The 21,042-nt window shown below is 42.1% G+C and overlaps 1 protein-coding gene across 3 annotated transcripts in view; it reads right to left on the bottom strand.

The window, feature by feature from the left end:
* The window catches only part of MALT1 (MALT1 paracaspase), a 62,022-nt gene that overhangs the window by 13,163 nt on the left and 27,817 nt on the right, over positions 1–21,042 (bottom strand). For 2 of the 3 annotated variants that reach the window (XR_006195537.1, XM_042911469.1), the window contains exons 5-10: positions 19,670–19,848; positions 19,142–19,238; positions 18,591–18,620; positions 15,591–15,617; positions 13,449–13,481; positions 8,282–8,485 (exon numbers count right to left, since the gene is read on the bottom strand). Coding sequence is in view for 2 of the 3 variants with exons in the window: in XM_042911469.1 (XP_042767403.1) it covers positions 8,282–8,485; positions 13,449–13,481; positions 15,591–15,617; positions 18,591–18,620; positions 19,142–19,238; positions 19,670–19,848 (570 nt within the window). In the remaining variant the exon portion in view is untranslated. The remainder of the gene's footprint in view (positions 1–8,281; positions 8,486–13,448; positions 13,482–15,590; positions 15,618–18,590; positions 18,621–19,141; positions 19,239–19,669; positions 19,849–21,042) is intronic. The other variant, XM_042911470.1, reaches the window with a different exon arrangement.

Below are 21,042 nucleotides of genomic sequence, written 5' to 3'. Positions count from 1 at the left end.
CACACAGCAGGAGCTTAGTAAGTTTTTAATGGATGAACAAATAAACTTATTTAGATGACTAGTAACTACTAAATCCAGTATAGGAAATTCTATAGGCAAAAAAAGGAAAAACAAATCCCACAGGCATTTATATACATAATTAGTAAGAGCTATAAAAATAAAAACGTAGTCTTTAAAAAAAATGATTATTTATTTATTTTTGGGGGGGGGGGTAGGGCAGAGAGAGAGGGAGGGAGAATCCCAAGCAGGCTCCACATGCTGTCAGCACAAAGTTCCACGTGACGCTTGATCTCATAAACCTCGAGATCGTGACCTGAGCTGAAATCAAGAGTTGGACACTCGACTGACTGAGCCACCCAGGTGTCCTTAAATGTAGCTTTTTCTAAGAAGGGAAGGAAAATCTGATTTCATGGATTACTACTTTTTTTTTTTTTTAAAGATTTAAGTTTATTTTAAGAGAGAGTAAGAGAGAGCAGAGGAGAGGCAGAGAGAGAAGGAGGGAGGGAATCCCAAGCAGGCTCTGAGCTGTCAGCACAGAGTCCAACGTGGGGCTCAAGCCCATGAACCGTGAGATCATGACCTGCGCTGAAATCAAGGGTCAGATGCTTAACTGACTGAGCCACCCAGGAGCCCCATTACTACTTTTTCTTTTCGTTACGAGATATAAATATCATTAATTTTCCATCTAGAGTCTCTTGAATTAATAATCTCAAATTTACATTCATTTTAGTAGTCCATAGATGAGTCATTTCTTTACTGAGAAACGATACTATAAAAACTGCACCAAACGACTCTGAACATTTTCTTGAAAAGATGTTTGTTTTGGCTGTAAAAAACAAAAAACAAAAAACAAAAAAAACCCCAAATATCAGTATGGGCTTCCTTATAAAAATATTTGATAGAAATATTTGTGAAGATACATTCCCCCTAGGCACGCAATCTCTAAGGCCCACTGATTTTGCTCTGTCAGCGTCCTGGATATGACGACTTCTTTCTACGGCTTTCTGACATTAATAGTAAAAAGGCGCCAAGCTGGGGAACAACAGAGAAGCTGCTCCCTGCACCCACAGCTCCAATTCCGAGCAAAGAATGTAGCTTCGAACAACCTGCTCCATTTGGTCCTCCAGGGCAGAACCCAGGTCTGTTTTTCTTGAACTCTGACTAAAATGAGAAAAACGGTTCTTTCATATGTAACATTTCAGGTAAAAAAAAATGACAAAATGGGGGGCACCTGGGTGGCTCAGAGAGTTAAGCGTCCAACTTCGCCTCGGGTCATGATCTTGTGATTCACTGAGTTCGGGCCCCGCATCCACAGAGCCTGCTTTGAATTCTCAATCTCTCTCTCTCTCTCTCTCTCTCTCGAAAATAAACATTTAAACTAATGACAAAATGGGTACATTCATGTATTCAGTGTGGGTTTATTCTATCTCATCTGTGTCCTGCATGAAAGAAATGAAAGAGAAAAGGAAGACGAGGTTCCTGCCCCAAGGATCTTGCAACTCATTCAGACCTGCTCATGTTGTTAAAGAACACAGAAAGTCAGCACACAATGAAATATCATAAATTATGTGATTAAGGAAACCTTGTATGATCTGAGTAAGGTGCACGGAGGAATCGGTGTGAACGGAAGCAACCACAGGTGGTCTTGGGAGACTGGGTACAATTCGGAAAACCAGAGGAAGAGCAAGGGACGTTATGGAACGGAAACAAACCAGGCGTGGGCCTGGAATGGCAGCCAAGAGAAAGGAGACCAGCCTGGCAAGGAATTAAATTATCCCCGGAAAGAAGAGGGGCACTGACACGAGCATCTTGAAAATCGTGACACAGGGAGTGGATGTAATTCACTAAGGAATGAAGACTGAGTGAGTGAAAAGCCAGCCCGAAGAATGAGAGCAAATACTTGCAAACAGTAGATCTATAAGGACAACTTGTATCTAGAATACATAAAGAACTCTTCAATTCGACCATAAAAAGACAAATAGCCAAGTAAAAAATGGGCAAAGGATCTGAACAAACATTTCTCCAAAGAGGATAGCAAACAAATAAACACACGAAACGCAAAACAGAACGAGATCCCACATCACGCTTACCAGGACAGCTACAATAAACACACAGGCGTGAACATGTGTTGGCAAGGATGGAGAGAAACTGGAAGCCTCATTTACTTCCGGTGGGAACATGCATTGGTGCAAGCAAGCAGTCAGGAAAGAGTTTAAGCAGTTCCTCAAAAAGTTAAACGCAGAATTCCCATATGATTAAGCAATCGCAGTCCAAGGTGTATACAGCCAAGAGAACTGAAAACCTATGTCCACACAAGAATGTGCACACGAGTGTTCACAGCGGTGTGATTCAGAATATCACCCAGAGGCAACAACCTACGTGCCCACCGGCTGATGGATGGAAATGTGGTACATCCTATACCATGATTATCCAGCCATAAAAGTAACGCAATGACACGGACGAACCTTGAAAACATTATGCTGAGAGAAAAAAGCCAGGCACGGAAAGATTCCATTCTACAAAATGACTCCAAAAGGTGAATCCATAAAGATAGAAAGAAAAGCTGCTGTTACCAGGGGTTTGGGACAAAGAGGAATGAAGAGTGACGGCTAACGGACGTGGAGATTCTTTCTGGGGTGATGAAAATGTTCTGGAATTAGGTGACTGATGCAAAACTGTGAATACGCTAAAGCCACCGAACTGTACGTTTCAAAACAGTAGAATTTATATACTTCTTTATCAAGTACAGGCACCCCCTTTTTTTTTTTTAACATTTATTTATTTTTGAGATAGAGAGAGAGCATGAACAGGGGAGGGGTAAGAGAAAGAGGGAGACACAGAATCCGAAACAGGCTCCAGGCTCTGAGCTGTCAGCACAGAGCCCGACGCGGGGCTCGAACTCACGAACTGCGAGATCATGACCTGAGCCGAAGTCGGACGCTCAACTGACTGAGCCACCCAGGCGCCCCACCCCTCCCTTTTTTAAAGTTTGTGCAACGCCACTCTGCCTTTAAGAGAGACCCACATTATAGTGTCTGGTTTTGCTAACCAAAGGAATCTAAAGAGGACTTTTTTTTAATGATTATTTATTTTTGAGAGAGACAGAGGAAGGGAGAGAGGGAAGGAGAGAATGAGTGGGGGAGGGGCAGAGAAAGGGAGACAGAATCCGAAGCAGGCTCCCGGCCCTGAGCTGTCAGCACAGAGCCAGATGCAGGTCTCAAACCCACGGACCATGAGATCATGACCTGAGCCAAAGTCGGACGCTTAACTGAGCCACCCAGGAGCCCTGAGACGTTTTGCTTTTATGAAAAAAAGGCAAAAAGCAGAAATGGCATTTAGCGTTTGCTTGCAGCGAGTCATTTGGAGGCAGAACACAGCCAAGCAGAGAGAGAGAGGCACCGCCGGCTCCTTCCCCGGGATCCACACTCAGCATCCCGGCAGCAAACTGCCAGACCTCTGAGCTGTGTCTGTGAGCATCTGGGTTGTATCTCAGTGTATCTTGTGCATCCGTCAGCAAGATGTGTCCGGAGGTACCAGAAAAGGCTGTCTGGGCCTGGGAACGCTCACATAGCGGGAAACCTGCGTCCAAAACGGGACTCTCTTCCCCATCAGTCTGTTCACCGCTTCTAAAAGCAAGGTATGCTCATTTCTAACCTTCACGACTCTGCCTCAGTTACTCTCCCTCCTTCCCATCTACCCACATCATGGCAATTCCTCAAGGGTTATCTCATGCTCAGGACCCTCAGCAGGTTATCACCTGGTTTCCAGCTTTCTGACACTTCGGTCTCTCCCTGCTGGGAAGCCGTGTGGCAGCACTCTCTGACACATAATCACACGCTGGCTTTTAGGGACACCTTACAGTTCTATGCGTATTTAATTTCTTTGGTAAAAATGCTCATAAGAGACATTAATCTTATACGTTTGTATAGCTTTCTCACGGTTCTGGAAATACGTTCATATACATGAACTGATTTTAATCCACGTAACAATCTTTAAATGATTTATATTCATATTTTATAGGTGAGAAAATGAAAAAGATAAGTGATTTGCTTACAATCATACAGCTGATAGGTGTTCCAACTCCAAAAAACGCATTTTTAATTTTGTCCTCATTATATTAAGGGACTTAGAGTTTTGAGAGTATAAATCATGCTCTTTATTTTCCATATCTCCTTCGACACCTAGCATACTCCTTTATCTGTGCTACGGATATATTAAGGAATTCGGTAAATACTTTCGAATGCATTAATTAACAATGCAAACCAATCAGGAGAGAGCTGGATCCAGAGAACTTTCTAGAAAGGGCCTGATTTTCAGTAGAAACGGTACCATTTCTACAACTGATGTTACTTAAGACAGCCAACCAGGCAGCTTGAGTATTGTCCCCACTGTTATCATTTGACACATCTGCCTCTAGCGAGACGTAACTCAGGAGAAGCAGCAAGTTCAAGGGAAGGTTTAAGCTCCGTCAACCAGGGTGACCTAAGCATGGCCCGTTATTTCAATGCCATACGTCCCACTAGGGAATCATTGAAATTAAGGCACTTACAGGAACAAAAAACCTTTCTCCGCCCCAAAATGCCTTCTGGAAAGTGGAAGCATTTTGTATCAAAGTCTACAACCAAATAGTATCGCAGGAGAGTAAACATTTTTATGTACAACAAACTAGGCCAAATCATTGTATTTTCAGAATTCCATCTCTATTACTGCCAATTAATTTAATCAATTATCGCATTACTCAAGGGTAGGCATCTTTATAAAATGACATCTTTATAAATAGGCATCTTTATAAAATGACAAAAGTATTTTTTTTTTAAGTTTATTTACTTATTCAAGTAATCTCTACACTCAACATGCGGCTTGAACTCACGACCCTGGGACCAAGAGTCGCCAGCCGAGGCGCCCCAAATGACAGGAAATTTAATGTGGTTACAAATATAATCCTGTCCATTAGACCTTTAGGGAATCCTGTTTCTTGGGAACATGATTTCCAAGGACATAGTTTATTACAGATGTTTATTCTTGCCTACAGAGAAGAGAATTGCCGAAACGGAGGACGGTCCCACCGGAGTTGAGCTGCAGTGCACCTAGCACGGTGCTCTGACGAGGACAGTCACTGCCACCAGCACTGTCACCGTCAGCCTACATAGCTCTTCCTGTGTGCCAGACGCTGTCTGAATAAAGTGCTTTAGTTGTATAGTTATCACCTCCTATAATCCTCGTATTTCTCGTAACCAGGCAGTTATATTATCACCCACCTTTTACAGATGGAAATACTGACACACTGAGAGGTTTAATGGTTCATGTAAATCCACATGACTAATAAGTGACGGAACCGGAGTCTGGATGCTGGCCAGGCCAACCACTGTGCTATACTCCACGGTCTCTTTATAAGCTGCTGCTGGCTTTCTAGTTAACTTTACCCTCAGAAAATATAAAATGTCAGTGAGCTGGTTTTCCATGGCTTCGCTACACTATCATTTAAAAAACTCCTTTTTTTTTTCTTCCAAATGAAACCTTAGGCTGAACCTTAATACATAAAAACATATGAAAGCTGGGGTTCTCTAACTGAGGCCTCGAGTGGAATGCTATCTGGTTCGAACCTCGCATCTAAAGATGCAGACAAACTGGAATTCAGGAAATGATACCGATAATACTTTTACTGTGCCAGGCACGGGGATAATTATTTTACCTTTATTTATTCTGCAATCACTTCGTTAAGTTAGTCTATCCATTTCATAAATCCTTTTCTGCTTATAAAAGTTAAATAGCTTAGTTACGGTTCCACACTAGTCAGCAGAAAAGCCGGAGCGCTGAGCACGAGCGAGCCGACTTAAGGCCCCCGCCTCACCACGCTCTGAACTGAACGACTCCTCCAGGGTAAACGAGACTTGGCCATATTCTGACCAGACTCCAATATCCTTCTCCACCAAAGCACAGCTGAACCGCAGCAGGTGGAGAATGCAGGAAGGCACAGTGGGGGGGGGGGGGGGGGCGGATTTCAGTTACTCTCTCTCATAGCCATCTACGTGTGACAACTAGAAATCTTTACCTTCACCTGTCTTCAAGGACGTGTAGTAGAGATCAGTTATTTCTGTTCTCAGAGGGTGTTTTTTAGGTTTATGTATGTTTTCAAAGTGAGTTACCTACTTTCTGTTTTGGGGCAACTTTTGCTTCTTCCACAAACCCATGGGCGACGTGATATAAAAGGGCATGAGCCTGGATGCGTGTGCTTTCCGTAACTGAAGTCGTTCATGCTGAAATTCTCCCACGGCTCTGCCTTGGCCTCCCCCACCCCACAGGCCGTCAACTGGAGGTGAAGGCGCAGTGCAGGAGGAAGGCCCTGTGACGCGAAGCCTCTGCCACACTTACGTCTGCATCAGATGTGCCTGATGCCTGGGGTACGCACAACGCTTCAAAACAGAAAACTTTAACATTTATTTATTTATTTAGAGAGCCGAGAGCAAGCGAGCAGGGGAGGGGCAGAGAGGAGAGAGGGAATTCCAAGCAGGCTCTGTGCTGTCAGTGCAGAGACTGATGGGGGGCACGAACTCACGAACCGTGAGACCATGACCTGAGCTGAAATCGAGAGTGGGCCACTCAACCGATGGGGCCGCCCACACGCCCCGACGGTGTTTTTGTATCGGGGCAAAGCCTCAGCACAAGCTGAGCTCTTCTGGCCACAACTTTTTAATATTTCTGGGTTTCTACTTTACAGGCGCAATTAAAAGTTTTGGTTTAAGCTAGACAAAGGACTTAAAGCTAAGGTGACAATTTCAGTAAGAAATGAGAATGAGGGGCGCCTGGGTGGCTCAGTCGGTTGAGCATCCGACTTCAGCTCAGGTCACGATCTCACGGTTCGGGAGTTCGAGCCCCGCGTTGGGCTCTGTACTGACAGCTCGGAGCCGGGAGCCTGTTTCAGATTCTGTGTCTCCCTCTCTCTCTGCCCCTCCCCCAGTTGCACTCTGTCTCTCTCTCAAAAATAAATGAACACTAAAAACAAAATTAAAAAATCTTTTGAGCCTCATTAGCAATTCCACCGAGCTTACCTCATCATATCAGTCTCATTACAAATAAAAGGCTGAATTTAGAAATTAATCTATTTAGAAATTACTGAAGTAAAATAATTTGAAAGATATAAAAGCTTTCAAACGGGTACTTTTTTTTTTTTAATTTTTTTTTTTTTTTAACGTTTATTTATTTTTGAGACAGAGAGAGACAGAGCATGAACGGGGGAGGGGCAGAGAGAGAGGGAAACACAGAATCAGAAGCAGGCTCCAGGCTCTGAGCCATCAGCCCAGAGCCCGACGCGGGGCTCGAACTCACGGACCGCGAGATCGTGACCTGAGCTGAAGTCGGACGCTTAACCGACTGAGCCACCCAGGCGCCCCTAAACGGATACTTTTTATTTATCACCAGCATGCCTAATAACAGGCCTGGAAATGCCACTTCCCTGGCAATCAAATGTGATCGCACTGCATCACAGTCCCACCCCCTGTGAAATACAGCCCAAATGAGCCCGCCGGCTGGCCTGCCTTTTGTGGCTATACTCATTAAAAAAAGTAAGTTACCAAAGAGATTACTTACTCCTGACAACATACTCTGTCTCTTTAAAAAATCTTTACCATATATGTGGTGTTCTTAACATATTTAAATGATGGAATGAATAAAATGATTACAAATTTACTGTTAGAATTTTTGTGGAGGTCCACCTTTAACTATGTTTGTACAGAGCTTTAGTTTACAAACTGTTTTCATATGTTTCACTAACTAACAAATCCTTGCTAAATTCCAGTTCCCATTAAAGGATTAGAAAATGCCATGAAATAGTTAGAAAAAGGAAACAAACATAACGTACATTTGGTTACCTTTCATACTACACACACACACACACACACACACACACACACACACACACACAGCAATACTGTACATATATGAGTATACAATTTGCCATTTGGTCATTAAGCTTTACTGTACTTCAGCTCTCATCAATAAAAACCAAAATCACCGAAGACAGGAAAGAATTATTCTAATAAGAACAAAAATGTTTTCACAAGAGACATTAAAGTAAAGACACTGAGTTAATTAGTTATTCACATGGAGCTACAGAACGAAGATCAAATCCATCGTCTTTACAAGAACAAAACTCTTCCTTCACTTCAACAACATGTTCACTTCAACAATGATCAAATCGGACCATTTTCTGATTTTTACCGCTTAACCTAACTTGTGCAACGAAGAGTGGCTAATTATAAAAACAAGACTGTAAGTATCTTACCATAAACTCCTTTGTCTAAAAGGAGTAAAAATTCATCCACGGCATTTCGCATCTCATACTCAGTGAGATCCAACAGTGAAACAACTTTGAAATCTAGTTGTCTTAATAAGTTGGTCAACTCGTACACATCCACCAAAGGAGCTTTGAGCTTGGGGTGTTCCCAGTAATTCATATTTCCTATCAAAAGAGCAACCTTGTCCTTTGCTGTTAAAAAAAAGGAGAGAGAGAGGGGATTTAAAGGGAGGGCATAAAGATTAAGATTAAAGTAAGACCTATGGAAATGGTAGAATTATAACAAATTGTATGCTTTACGAATTAAGATCTCGTTCTAATTTAATTTCATTTTAGAGGTACTACTTTATGTGGAAAACTCCAGTGAGGAGCACAGGCTGATAGACAACAGAGAGTAGACTTATTCGTGCTCACTCGGGCCAAGGCTATTGATGAACTGCATAGGAAGCCACATACTTGTACTGAGTTACAACAAAAGTAAAGAGTATAATATTCAACTAGCTTTTAGAGCAAATTTAAACAAGCAATGTTAGTAACTGGGTTCCCATCAAATTAGGTTCTGTTTTGCTGACAGCGGAAAAGGCTTAAAAAAAAAAAAGCAAAAATAAATACCAAAAAGAGGAACAGGACAAATTCTCATCAGAGCAAGCAAGGGGAAAACCAAAGAGGAGAGAAAGGCAGGGACTTAACAAGAACTGTATCTGAATTTTCTCAGCTGATGTATTGTTTCCTTTTGGTTTCTTAAAAAGGTCATTTGGGTGACCTTAGGGATATGTGAAAACTTTTAGTATGAATATCTTAACAGTTTCTTTTCTGACCTCAGTGCAGAGACTCTGCTCAAAGGTGTACTCTTAGACAAAGAATTTTCCTATTTTCGAGGGGCAAAATGATCCACACTGATGCCTTAAAAAGTACCACCTAGCTTTATCACGTGTGTCGCTTGTCCAAAAACGGCTGTAGAAGGCTGGTCTTCAAAACTATACGTTTGCTAGTCGGGGGCGGGGTTAGCGGTTAAAGAGTTGAGGCTGCGCCATGACAGCAGTAACCTATTACAATGTTTTTCTGGAGGGCTCGTATGTGCAGCACAGGTCATGGCAGAAATGTGACGGAGACACCAGGGGGCAGTGAGGAAGGTGTAACAAGAGCACTTGGCTGAAGAGCCACACTGGGTAGGACCTTGAGCCACCTCCCGACACAGGCCAGGACTTAGGTGACCAACCTCTGTCACTAAGTGCTACTAAGTAGTTTATTTATAAATTATGAATACGACTTCGATGAAACTGAAACAGGCACAAATAATCACATTGCTGACGTGATGTCTGCCATACGGAATAGAATTTCAGATGTTTCAAATCATTAAATTGATCAAAACTCTTTGGTGAAATTTCTTTTCTTTACATAGAACATTTAAATCTAATGTTAAGTGAGGTCTGGAGAAAAACTAGCACAAACTCCAAGAATGGGACTCTCTTACAGTGAAAGAAAACCCTACTTTGTGAAAAGCCCCAATACTTTTAGGTCATGGTATCTGTATTCTGTATTTACATTCTTAGAGATTTCTTGCAAATTGCTTATTCTCATGAATACACATATTTTAGAAAAAAAAATGATAAACATTAAAAAAATTTGTAACGCTTATTTATTTTGAGACAGAGAGAAAGTGGGGAAAGGGCAGAGAGAGAATCCCAAGCAGGCTCGGCATGGTCAGCACGGAGCCCGACACGGTGCTCCGTCTCACGGACCATGAGACTGTGACCTGAGCCAAAATCAGATTGTGACCTGCGCCAAAATCAAGAGTCGGACGCTTAACCGACTGAGCCATCCAGACACCCCTTAAACATTTCTAATTCAGTAAAAAGGCGCTTCAAGTCCTATACAAATGATAATCTCTTCTTTTATTCAAAAGAAAAAGGCCAATTATCAAGACTACTTCATATACAAAGACTTCAGACAAAGTTTCTATTGAACTGCCTTTAGTTCTAAAAATCATTGAAAAAGCAGAGGACACTCAGGATAGATTCCAACAGGAGGCAGTATAAAACTTAACCTTTCTTGGGTCTTTTTTTTTTTTTTTTTAAGATTTCTTCTTAAATAAACTAGGTATGTACCCTTACACCAAAGTACCCACTCTAGAGCAAGACTGTTACCTGACTAATCCACAGAAAGAAAATTTTCAGTGCTTTTTCCGGGAGCCCAGCAACCCTATCAGAATTTGGACCCATCGATACAGTGACAGTCTCAGTGCAATCTACCTCTAAGTGAGGGGAAATAAGAGAATGTCTGACTTACATGGTCCAGCCCAAATCATGGGTTCCCAAAGTTATTCAGGTAGTAAAGTGTTTGTAAATCACAGAGGTGATTCTGGTGGAATATTATAATAATTTAATTCTAATACACGTTTTAGGCTACGTTTTATTGGCAAAACACAAGTATAAGGGATGTAACAGAAAAAATCACTAGAGTCTGGGGGAAAAAAGACCAGTTGTCAAACTGAGCATGTGTTTGCCAATGTCAATTCCTTATTCATTGGTTTTGTTACTTAGAAAGAACACCTGGTACAGTTTTCAGAGGGCCAGGGTTCAACAACTTGAGAACTCTGTGGCTTAAAATCTATGTATCAATAGTTGACCACAGCTGTTTCAACAATTTTCCCCAATGATAAGTTTTTAATAGCCAATTCCTAAAATGTCGCAGGGCATTTTCTCGAGTTTAGTGGTAATAAAGAGGATGGGTAAGTAAATCTTACCTTGCCCAATCTACTTGTGAATGACAGGTGAACTGGGGGGTATTTGGGATGAGAAGCAGACCGCAGTGGTCAACACAGAGATGACAAAGACCCATTCCGGGAATTGGTCGTAGGAAGGAAAAGGAAAAGCCAGACTTCAGAGATATGACAGAGCAAAGAAGCGGTAAAATGCAAAGCTGGGGAGAGAAGAGTGAGGAATCAAAGACAATTTCAAAATAGCAACTACATAAGCAATTCATGATGGTTTTCAAGTGATAAAAATAAATGGAAGAAATCTTCTGAAGAAAAACATTTACTGTAAGAGCCACCCACAATTTCTTGAACACAAACCATTTATTGGAAAAAGGAAACATAAATGCCAGTTGATTAAACAATAGAATAATAAAACCACTTCAGAAAGGTATTTTAACTACAAGATCCCAGGCATCTTCCAAAGCTTAACGCAATATATTCTTTAAAAAGCGACACAATGTTATAGCATTCGTTCCACATCTAATTATTCTAATAGTGTGTTACTCATCTCATCCAAAATAAATAATATTCAGGAGCCCCTGGAAAGAAACTTGACATAGATTAAGTGCTATTAAAAAAAAAAACCAAAAAAAAAAAACCACAAAACACAAACCTTTGGCTACCAAAAATGGAGTACTAGCCCCAAATCTGACAGAATCTTTTCATCTCCATGTCCCTCAAAATAAAGTCCAAGTTCCTTAGTCCATGCCTACCTTTACAGATGTGGTAGAAGAGAACCTCCGAGCAGCCACCCCATCCTTGCCCTCAGCAAGGCTCCGACCCCCGGATCTGGGCTGCCCTGTGATTCTCTTTGAACAACATAATTTGGCGAGACGATCGCCAGTTCTGGGTCTAAGCCTTCGGGAGTCCGGACGACTCCCGCTTTTGAGACCCAGCCACAATGTAAAGAAATTTAGCAACATGGCAAGACCAAATGGGGAAGGAGGGGAGGAGGACAGAGAAAGGGGGAGACAGTGAAGCAGGCCCGAGGCTGTACAACAGGAAAACGGGGGGCACAAGCACTCTGCCGAGGGGCAGCCACTATTCAGTCATTAGCTACCAGTCAAAAGCTACCACTTTTCAAAAGAACCTAGAAATCTAGATTTTTATATAGTATCTGATTAGCGACAAATGATTCTAATGGTTAAAAAAATACTCTATGGGCCCCCTGCTCCCTCCAAAGGTTACCCAGTTTGTGCCGTTTTCTCTGTGGCCTTTGGCAATCTGTTGCGGGCTACCCCTCGGTTTGAATTTCCACCTCTACGCTGATGATGCTCCTGTGTCTCTAATCCTGGCCTTCCCTTACAGCTCCAGATCCGTACGTACAACGGGCTGCCGCCGGCTGCCGTGTGTCTTCACCTAATGTGAGGCAAATGCCTCAGACGGGTTAGGTCTCAAACGGATAGTCACCTATCCCCTGAATCTTGCTTTTCATTCTGTGTCCTCTAACTCAGTGGGTTGTATCGCTGCCCACCTAGTGGTCCAAGCAGGAATCCGAGCAAGCATGGTGACGCCTGTCGACTTTTTATGCCCTACAGCAAGGTGATAAGAACAGCTTACTGATTCTATCGCCTCAAGATCTTTTGAGTCTGCTTTGTCTCCTGCGTTCTCACTGGTACTATCTTAGTTCAGATTCTCGCGATTTCTTATCTAGACTACTGACTACTGCAACGGTCTCTTAACTTTCCTCCTAACCAAAAAAAGAAAAAAAAAAAAAAAAGAAAGAAAAGAAAAAAAACCCCCAAGAACATCACTGCCCTCCAGTTTACTTTCTATGCCCGTACAAGACTGGCCTTTAAGAGAGACAACTCTCAGCCCTCTACCAACAAGTCTCCTTCCAATGGCTCGCGAGACAAACGGGGCTCCTCAAGGTCTGGTGTCTTCCGACCTCTCCCCCGCTTTCTCTTTGTGCTCTAGGGGACTGTGTGTTGTTGGCTGTCCCCAGAATACAACACACTGGTTCACTGTCTACAACTGTGTGCTTACGAAACTCTGTTCCGTCTGGCGGGTCCTTCTCTCCTTTAAAACGTAAAGCTGCTATCGCAACCTCTCCGCTGCTTCTCCAACCTCCAACCCCACCAAGCGATCGTATTAGTATTCATCACTTCTCTGTAACGCGTACAAGTTTCTTGTTTACCTACTTGTTTGTCTGCGTGTTGCCAAAACAAAGAAATCCCCCCACAGAAGCTGGCTAGGCCCCAGAAACTGGATTCGTAATCTCTTTAAGCCCCATGTGCTGTAATTTCTTTTAGCAATATCCAAAATAAAACGTCTGGTCTCGACGTCATTTAAGTATTTGGAACAGCTGCCAAATTAAAATGTCTCGGATCCCTTCGTGATCGCCATAAAAGCGCCGCAAAGTCGTACTTTGGCCAAGCATTTTAAAGCTCTACTCACCCAAAGGCTGATCACCCGTTTGCTCTTCATGGTCTACAAAAAGATAAAAATGCAAGAAAGATAGGATGTTATTGTCGGTGATACAAATATCTGCAGGGTTAAAGATACACGGAACCAATGAGCAGCAGGATCGGCAGCAGCAAAGGACAGAATGTGGTTCCTAACGGCTAACCAGTAATTTTAAGATTTTCAGACTCTTGATAAACATACCTGGATGGGCAGAGTTAGACTCGGGACAGGGGACTATTTTCGGAAATTCAGCACCACGGCTGGGGGTCGTGATCTTTAACCGGCCGCGTAGAAACCAGTCTGAAGACTGCGGGTGGCGGCACCAGGCACCGGCAGAAGCGCCGAACGGTTTCTGAACGTCTGCCGGGTCCTGTTCTGCGTGCTTTAAATGTAACGGATTCAAATAAACCTCAACTCGTCTCGGAGGTGTATCTTTCCACCATCACATAAATAAGGAATCCGAGCACAGGGAGATGAAGCAGCTGGCTCAAAGGAACTGAGCCAGTCAGCCTCGTTCCATAGTCCGCGCTTTCCGCCATCTGTATACCTAGAGCCAAATACCTCCCACGCCCAGGACCACACGGGAGAAGCCACAGGGAAAGATGGGGTGGAGTCAGCGATGTGTCTACCGCAACACAGGGTAACTCTGTTTGCGTTTATTTATTTATTTATTTAAAAAAAAATTTTTTTTTTTAACGTTTTTATTTATTTTTGAGACAGAGAGAGACAGAGCATGAATGGGGGAGGGTCAGAGAGAGGGAGACACAGAATCTGAAACAGGCTCCAGGCTCTGAGCTGTCAGCACAGAGCCCGACGCGGGGCTCGAACTCACGGACCGCGAGATCATGACCCGAGCCGAAGTTGGACGCTTAACCGACTGAGCCACCCAGGCGCCCCTCTGTTTGAGTTTTTAACAGCATATATAAAACACCGGAGCCTGTTACAAGTTTTTAAACGTTCTCTTTTTCAAAACCTCACTTTGGGGGGCATCTTTTGATTCTTGAGGAATCAGGATACAATGAAAGAGGGGCCAGGAAAATCTCCGAGGCTTAGCGGCGGTTTCTCATAAAAGTTTTCCCGAAGTAACTTTTCACGATGTTCACTGAACAGCAAGAAATAAGAGGCCAATTTAGGAAAAGGCCTCATTCGGTGTGGGTCTGGAGTCTGAAGCACAGTCCCACGAGACTCCTCAGCAGGACAGCACCCCCGTAAGGGAGGCGACCCGGTCTGTCTAATTTGCATCTGCCTAGGGGGCACAGCCCCGTCACTGCTCACAATGGCAGACGCTGACTAGTCAAATATGGGCACGAAACTAAGCAGGCTAGTTATGGTGCTAAAATAATGAGAAATGACCTGCCGAGAAGTAAGAGGGATCGCTGTAAATATTCAATGATGTAGTTGCCTCCTTCAGCTGTTTGTGTAAGGTTTCATTTCCAGATACTTTCACAGGCTCCATCACTGCCTTTCAGGATTTCAGGCACATGCTGACGTCCCGTCTTGACGTGGTCCTCAGCATTACTATGTGTGTCACCACAGCTAAGGCTTTCCCGTCAGCTTCGCTTGTTCAGACATCTGATCTGGTCAGAAGTGGCCAGGGTGACGGAAACTTCTGCTGTCAATCTCTTCATGGTCAACGACCGCCTGTATCTCTGTACAGCACCAGTGATCCTCACGCACACGGCTTTTGCTTCCGAGAAAGACAAGCCACCCGACGAGCTCAGGTGTGTTCTATGAATTGAGCAACTCTGAACTAGGTCCCAGGAGTCTGGCAAGTTCGGAAACGTTACCCCCGTCATTCTTTCACAGACCGTTTCTTGCCTTTCAAATTAAAGATCACACGCTTCCCCCTATAACTGCCTTTTTAGGCCACAGAGTCATGTACACAATGATAAAAATATACATTGATATTTTCTGAGGCTGCAGCACGCTTCTGTCTCTACGGTCTTGTAATCTAGAATATTTTCAATACTTTCGCTTGCATGAAATTATACTTCATAGAAGTACCAATTTCAATCCTCCACTGTATTACTTTAGTAAAGAAAAAAGTTTAGTAGTACCACTGTGGCCAAAGAATATCTACAGTACCTTTAAGTTGTTACGTTCAAGTTAACATTTTACATTTATATTACTCACCAGGGCATCCGAGATTATTTAATTCATCTAAAATGAAGTAAGAGAAAATAGATTAGTTTTAAATAACCAAACTGCCCACGTGGCACAAACAGTCAGACCAATCAAAGAGGTAGGCTTCAAGCTATTCAGGCATGTTCAGTTTAGAACTTTCCAAACACCTTCCAAGAGGAGGCGCGCAAGCAGTGAACACAGAGAAAGGCTGCTGGGGTCAGCGAGGACTTCAAAGTCATGACTGTGCTCCCTGAATGGCAAAAAGCTGAACAGACTCCTTCATGATGTGTTCAGAGTTTTAGCTTAGCTATTCTGGCCTTTGGGACAAAAAAGAGTCAAGGGATAGGTCTGTGGCCTCAACTGTAAACTTCCTGAAACTAAGAAACAATTTCAAATAATTTTTTTCTTTTTTAAAAAACTCTTACTTGTCCAACAGTTTGAGGTTTACAGAACGAATGTGAAGAGAGTAAAGAGAGTTCCTGTAAACATGAGTTTCCCTATTTTAACGTCTTGTGTTTAGTAAGGTGTATCTGTCACAACTAACGAACCACTAATATTCTCTCTCTCTCTCTCTCTCTCTCTCTCTTTTTTTTTTCCAGGACCCCATTCAGGACACCACATTACATTTTCTGATGCCCCTCTGGGTTCTTTGTTGTGGCAGTTCCTGAGCCTTTCCTTGATTCGACGGCCTTGACAGTTGTGAAGATTACTGGTGAGGTGCTTTGTAGCACCTGTCTCAGTTTGAATTAGTTGATGCTTTTCTCATGGTTAGACCAATGTAATGTGTTTTGGAGGTACAGTAGTTTCAGAATTATTAACCTGCACTCTCTGCCTAAAGGACAGATAAAATCATCTAAGCAAATACCCATGACATTACAGCCATCCGTTTCTCCTTTGTAAATCTTATGAAGATGCCAATTAACACGAACAATAAACTATAAATGTTACATTGTTCATGTCATGAAGGAACTTATTCTTCTCTGTGGTGTAAAATCAACTAAAGAGTATCATCAATAATCACTGCATCAATTGTACAGAGCTCTCTACAATTTCTCTTGCTTCTTCTCTTACAGACGTCATTCATTTCTAGTTACTTGGGTCAGCATCTTGTTCTTCCATCCCCTCTTCGCTTTACGTTTGTAATACATTTAGATTCTTTGGTTACATTCTGCATTCCATCCAGGGATTCCCCCTCCTCTGGCCTCCTACTAAACGGTTTTAAAAACTTGCATGCAAGTATTCACCGTTACGATGGGCATACACAATAGTTTCACGGCCCTAGAGAAAATCCTGAGCTTTGGGGCGCCTGGGTGGCTCAGTCGATTAAGTGTCCGACTTTGGCTCAGATCATGATCTCATGTTTTGTGAGTCCAAGCCCCGGGTCGGGCTCTGTGCTGACAGCTCGGAGCCTGGAGCCTGCTTTGGATTCTGCGTCTCCCTCTCTCTCTGCCCCGGACTCATGCTCTGTCTCTCTCTGTCTCTCAAAAATAAATGTTGACAAAAAAAAAAAAAAATCCCAAGCTTCACCTATTCAATCCCCACTTTTGTCCTGATGAAGTATCTTTAACAAAATACATAAAATGAAATAGGTAACATCATATTCTGCAGGCTAAAAAAAACAAAAAAGATACGAAGTGGGACACTGTTAATGGTATGTGTCAATCTGCCAATTAGAAAACATCTCAACTTTTACGCTCTTTGAGAAAGAAAAGTTGGGTCTAATTTTTCCATTGGAAATTCCTGAAGTAGTTGCATAGTTGGATCTTCATCTCCAAGCGTGCTGAGAGGATTTGTGTGAAAATCATAATTTAATAATGTTTGCCATTGTGAAAACCACAGAGAATCATACAGGCACCCCATAGCAGCACCCCAGCAGGACGGTGATTTCCATGCATTGCCCTAAAGCCAAACAGCAGTGCTAGTGTGTATGTTAGTTCTTAGAGATATCCAACGTTAGGAAGGTGGAGAAAATCATGCAACCAGGCAAAAAAGGAGTAAGAGGAGGAGGACGAGTTTGTTAGGATTTCTTCACAGAACTTCTCTCATGTAAGGCCCCTGTGGACAACAGGACTGGGATCCCTTTGTGCTAGAGAGTTCTTGGTCAAAAGGATGCTTTAGGACAAGACCAGTAATTACAGCACTTCAATGGACACCACAGAGAAATGAAAGACAGGAAAATCCAGGAACCAGAAGATTTAACATCATTTGTTTTTTTTTTTTTTTTACTTTACCCGCGTGGAGCCCAAGGTTAAGTAAAAGTGTAAAGCAGGAATTGAAAAAATACTTTGCTATCTACAAATCGAATTTCGTGAAACAATGTGATATACTAAGGGAAGGAGGAAACTTAAGTATTCCAATTTACTCATTAGAACTTATACGCAATGGTTCACAGAATTAAAACAACTTAAAAGCTTATGTTGAATTCTTGCCGGGTTCTCTTTATAAACTATGACAAAGAGGACACAGTGGATTCATCTATAGACTTGTAGCTTTAAAAATGGATCTTCATTCGTAAAATTGTTTACATTGAAACAAATATCAGATCCCGGACAAAACATGTGCTCCACAAGAAACTGCCTGTCCTGAAACTCTCGCGGGAAACTCTCGCGGAAAGCACGTCCGCATCAGAGCAGCACGCAGCCGTGGCTAAAAGGATGGCTGCGATCATCCAAATGGTTATCCATGATAGTACAGCCATCCGTCTCTTTAACAGACTCTATAGGTAAAACTTAACATTAAACATTGACTGCAAGTATTTCCTATTCAGAAGATGTGCAGTAACGCTACGGTAGAAGGTCAACTGGAAATTAGTTACGTGTGTCCACTTGACAGTGTCGCTGGCAATTTACGAACCTTAACACTGAGATACAGTATCGTTCAGCAAAATCTCTTTCTTATAGCTAGTATTTTTTCCATCGCTGCACTCAGCAGGCTAGACAGAGCACTCCACCGCTCCCCAGAGGAACCAGCATGCAGGGTATTCGGGTTCAAACCAAAGGATTACGCTACCTTCAGTGCACTCCACTGCATCTGTTCTTCCTTGTTCCAGAGAAAACAAATGTGAATACAGTGTAATTCATGCTCTCAGGAAGGGCAGCCATCAGGTAAACAGAGAAATAAATATCATACAAATATGTTGGGAAACCAACATGTGCATCGACATCGCCTACTGTGGACGACCTCACTATAAATGCAGTAAGCCTGAACAGAACAACTCCCAAATTACGAACTTCATAATGTGGATTGTTGGTTGGTAATCATTCTTTCCTTTCTAGGTCTGTAGCGCTCCATTTTAAAAAGGCGTGCTATTGAGACTCTCTGCCCACTTAAATCAAGATTTTGATAACTGAAGTTGTTAAAGAATACTTTTTCCCCTGCAAACGTTTATGATTGTGAAGTAAGTATTCTCTCGCATTTCTGTATAAACAACGTAACTCCTGAGACTTAACACACCATTAAATAGAATGAGGTAGAAAGTAGAATTTCCGGGGCTTACATGTTTCATTTTAAATAATTTGTTTTGTACTCCATTTGTGAGAACACTGAGTAAGACTGCTTACCTATGATGACTTCTACCTTCTTGCTATCTTGACTGTCTCGATCGTTATATACGTGACACCAGTAGGTCCCTTGGTGTTCCAGATCCACATAAGGCACCTATTTTCAATATCAGAACACACACACATTTCCTTTTCAATTTTAATCTAAATCGGCTTGGAGAAAAAGTTATTTTGAAGTCAGGAAAAAAAACCTATAACATCTCAGAGGACTTTAGATAGTCTTACATCATTTCCATTTATGAGGTTAAAGATTAGCAGGCAAATATTAGTGACTCTAATAATGGTGAGTTAGGCACAATACTATCTGACATTTTAGTATAAGCCCTTAGATGTGGGCTAGTGTTATGTTCCCGTACTTTTAAAAATAGAAGAATCAGTTAATATTGAACAACAAGGGACTTGAAAAGAAAACAAGGAAAACGTGAAAACTCCGCAAAGGATATGAATTTTAATGTCTGTCTTAATTTTTAATTATACTATTTATTTTCTATATCAACACACAAAATACACAAATAACCAACTTCCTACCATGTATAGTTTTTTTGTCTCATGTATTAATGGTGACTCATTTTTGAACCACTGGTAGTGAGGAATAGGGCTTCCAACAGCCACACACTGTAAAAGCAACGTGCTGCCAGGCATCAGCTTTTGGGACCTTGGTTCAACGCAGATTTGCAACTTGGATTCAGAGATGCCATCCAAACTCCCTGAAATTAAAAGAAAAATATCACTGAACATAAATAAAATCTCCAGGTTAACAATACTTTTTTCCCTTTAACTGGAAAAAAAAAAAGTGTTTTCAAGTTAATTTTTTTGTAACCCTTACTAGCCTCTCCCCAAACTCTGTTTCATAAAACTGTGGCACTTCTAGAAATACTAAGAGATGTTCTGTGGATAAAAGGATGCTGTAGAGGGGTGCTGGGGTGGCTCAGCGGGTTAAGCACCCAACTCTTGGTTTCGGCTCAGGTCATGACCTCACAGTCTGTGAGTTTGAGTCCCGCATCGGGCTCTGTACCGACACTGCGAAGCCTGCTTGGGATTCTCTCTCTGTTCCTCTCTCTCTCTGCCCCTCCCCTGCTCTCTCTCGGTCTCCCTCTCAAAAATAAATAAAAACTTTTTAAAAAACTAGAAAAAACAGGATGCTGTAGACAAGTAAGTTTGGAAAATTCTGGGTTAAATACAGTTACACAGATTTTTTATTGCAGGACTTCTCAGAGCTTTAGTCATTAGTATGCTTTGTGTATTCAAGAAGGGAAAATCGTTCAAGTGGTTTTCACATGTGTTTGGCCACAGAATCTTTTTGGTGGGGGCAAATGACTTATTAACACCTTGAGTGATATTCATATTTCAAACAGAAAGTGCTACATTCTACTGTTTAGCTTATTAAAAGGAGGGGTTTTGTTATCAGCATGGAATAAATATGAATGGACTATCACTAGCATTTCTTCCTGAGGTAGGCACTAGAGAGCGTTATTTATTGAACGCTCGTGTTGCTCTAAGGTCCTCGAGGAAGGAGGTCTTACCAGTGTTAACACAGCCCCAAGTCTCTGTCCTGAAAGTTGGTGTCTCACACACGGCAGGTGATATCTTTGCTGAACGAATAGGATTTCATGTACTTAACTTTATTTTTTTTTCATTTTTCTAAAACAGTTTAATTCAAAAAAGGTGAAGACTCTGACAAAATCAGGGGGAGGGGCGGAACCCAAAAAAGCACACCATGGGAGTCTACTGGCTCGGTCACAAACACCGCCATGGAGAAAGATATTTAGGTTTAATACAAATTTGATACAAAGAAAATGGGAAAAAATACCTCTATATGCTAAAAGCAATTAGGCTTCACAAATAAGGCCAGCAAGGCTATTTTATTTTTTTGACACCTTAATTCACCAGTGTTCTTTCTT

This window comes from Panthera leo, chromosome D3 (assembly GCF_018350215.1).
Source record: "Panthera leo isolate Ple1 chromosome D3, P.leo_Ple1_pat1.1, whole genome shotgun sequence".
Classification (NCBI taxonomy): domain Eukaryota; kingdom Metazoa; phylum Chordata; class Mammalia; order Carnivora; family Felidae; genus Panthera; species Panthera leo.
The sequence above is the reverse complement of the archived record's forward strand: the minus strand, read 5'-3'. Positions and strand labels throughout refer to the sequence as shown.